The sequence below is a fragment of the Austrofundulus limnaeus genome, unplaced genomic scaffold, assembly GCF_001266775.1.
Source record: "Austrofundulus limnaeus strain Quisiro unplaced genomic scaffold, Austrofundulus_limnaeus-1.0 Scaffold276, whole genome shotgun sequence".
NCBI lineage: Eukaryota > Metazoa > Chordata > Actinopteri > Cyprinodontiformes > Rivulidae > Austrofundulus > Austrofundulus limnaeus.
Genome location: NW_013952678.1, coordinates 68338 through 71227, shown reverse-complemented (window position 1 = coordinate 71227; position 2890 = coordinate 68338). Strand labels below are relative to the sequence as shown.

The 2890-nt window shown below is 41.7% G+C and overlaps 1 protein-coding gene across 1 annotated transcript in view; it reads right to left on the bottom strand.

The window, feature by feature from the left end:
* faah2b (fatty acid amide hydrolase 2b) overlaps positions 1-2890 on the bottom strand; it is a gene marked incomplete at its 5' end in the record, with an annotated part of 15146 nt that overhangs the window by 1765 nt on the left and 10491 nt on the right. Inside the window, 2 exon segments of the mRNA XM_014021027.1 lie at positions 1401-1589; positions 1670-1781. Coding sequence (XP_013876481.1) covers positions 1401-1589; positions 1670-1781 — 301 coding nt within the window.

Here is a 2890-nt window from a genome sequence, read left to right as displayed (position 1 = left end):
ACACACACACACACACACACACACACACACACACACACACACAGTGTGTCTCCCCGCCGCGAATTGCAGGCTCTGCAAGTGCTCCAACACTGCAGCAGCCACGTTCTGCTTTGAAACATTTCTTTAGTTTGTTATAGCTACGAGCTCTCACACTAACGCGAGAGTTGACTCCTCCCGACACTAAGAAAACAGTAGGGGAGGAGTCAGCTGAGCTCCTGTGTAGAGGAGCACAGAGAGGGAGAGAGACGAAGTAAACGAACAAGCAGGAAAATGAAACTTACTGTCCTCATTTTTTTTACCGACCTCAAAATAATTTATTGTGCAATTAATTGATTTATTGACTATCGTGACAGCCTACTTTGGCGTCTTTTAATTTGATTCATCCTGTAGATTTTTTGACACTTGTCAAATAACTTGGTGCCTCGGTCAAAAAGGAGGTCAGACAGTTTATGTATGCAGAAGACTGAGCTGTTTTTTTCCCGACACTGTGTTTCCTGCTGCTGCAGCATGAAATAAAATGGTCATGTTCAAGAAAAAAGTGGAAAATATTGTTTATCATAACTGYAGTTTTATTTGGCCTTTTTCAACACAATTTTACAAACTATTTAAAAACTGGTGTTTAGTTTGAAATCTCTACTTTTGACACAAATTGAAACAGAGTCCCGAGAAGGTGCATCTTTCTGGCAAAAGTGATTTAAACAGGTCATGTGACTAGGCTCCATCATAATTTTAAGATACCGTCACAGTACTTCAATACCAAGGTGTACCACAGTACCATCATACCACCCAAGCCTAAGCTATGGTTTTTAGTGCACTGCAGTAAGTGCATAAAGTAATGAAGATTCAGAACTATCTCCAAATTCTCTAGTAACACAGCTAGATAGTTGAACCTTAGACACAACTGGGTGATCTAACAGGACAATGCTAGTCAAAGCTTCAACTATTATAGAATATTTGTGGTCTCAAAACCAAGTCTGCACCAGAAAACCAAGCAATTTAAATTCAATTTATTAATTCTGCCAAGAAGAGTGATCAAAAACCCAACTAGTATTCTGCCAGAAGCTGAGAAAACTCTTATTAACTGAAGACGTTGACACTCAGTTCTTGTTTGTAAAGTAACTGAAGCTGAATTGTTCTTTTTCCCAGGGTGGAAAAACACATACAAACACATCAATGATAGTCCAGATTTATTGATATCCCAGCCAGTGATTCTTTACTTCTAACTGCAGCTGCATATTTTTGGTAGATGTGTCGCCAGAGGAGGATGGATTATATGTGGATTCTGTGTCGACAGACCTGACACGGTAGTTTCTAAAACTCCAGCTGTTTTCAGGACACTTTTATCTTTGTTCTTACGGAGTCAGATCGAAACGTTCTGAGGCGTCAGCAGAACCACTAACCAGTGTAGGCGAAGTCAAAGGCTCTGAAGAGGGGGTGGTGGTGTTTGGGTGCCACTCTGGTGTGCGACGGGTAGAGAAGAACTCCATCAGTTCCCAGCAGCTCCTCCACATCCTTCTGCAGCTTCTCTTTCTTCTGGATGATGATGGGCGAGGCTTTGGACGGGTGCGTCATCTCCACGATAGCCAACACTGAACAGAAACCATGCAACTCGATTACACAGAAAAACTGCAACAACACCTCTACCAATAAATGTCTTTGCTCTTCTCACAGATGGCAGCCATGGTGTGGTCCGATTTTCCCATCATCCATTTCAGCAGCTCCCACAGAGGCCACACTGGTCGACCAGGTTCTCCCATCAGCTCTGCGAATGCCTGAGGAGGCTAAAGGAGTGGAAACATTTTACTGTTTAATCTTTTAATCTTCTGTTTTCCTGGTGAAAGAACAGCCCGGTTCATATTAAACTAAAGACAGTCGTGTGTTTGGAATCAACAGAGATAACATTATCACACATTTAGCTCCAATCTGTGCCAGCGTTTTGTATAAACATCAGACTTTTACTCAAAAAAAATGATGTGTGGATTGAGAACAACCTCACAACAAAACCCCCCATGATAAGAGTACAGAACAGCTGACCACCAAATGCTCTTTTTATAATAAAAAAGCCAATCTACAGATTAAAAAATAAAGTTGTCTAAGGAAATATGTGCAACTAAGAGGCTAAATTCTGCCAAGGATTTAGTAAACAGAGGTGTTAGATTATTGGAAGGTTATTAATCCATATTCGCGAGCGGATATTTCCTATGTGGAAATACCCCCATTTTTACACCCTTACTTGTGGGGACCAACTGGACCTAAGCCTAGTCGCCATGGGGGGAAATGCTGTTGGTTAGGTTCAGGGCTATTGAGTTTAGGGTCAGGTATGTACCTGTGTTTAAAGTAAGGGATTAGGCAGTAAAGTAGTAGTAGTAGTAGTAGGTTTAAAGTAAGGGGTTAGGCTGTAGAAATTAATGGACGTCAATGCAATGTCCCCATAGAGATAGTAATACTGGACCGTGTGTTCACACACTGAAACAACAAACTGTTTTTCTCTTCATAGGAGCCAGAGGGTTCATGTTCAGTGGTGGTTATTATCAAATAAAGCTGTCTTGAAGGTCAGCAGATACATTGCTGTGTGTGTGTGTTTGGCTTTGGTGACATTTGGGGAAATTTTAAGACAAAAATCCTACCTTTGGGGATAACTGGTGCGTTTAGGGACAAAAGTCGAGTCCCCATTTGGTTTAAACGCCATTGGTGGGTTGAGGTTTGGTTTTAGGACCAAGGTGTGAATTGAGTTAAGCTAGTCTTAGGGTCAGGTAGGTACCTGTGAAGTTAGCCTTAGGGTTTGTGGTCAGGGTTAGGCTGTAGAAATATAATGGAAATCAATGGAATGTCCCCAAATGTATAGCTGGGCAAGTGTGTGTGTGTGTGTGTGTGTGTGTGTGTGTGCGTG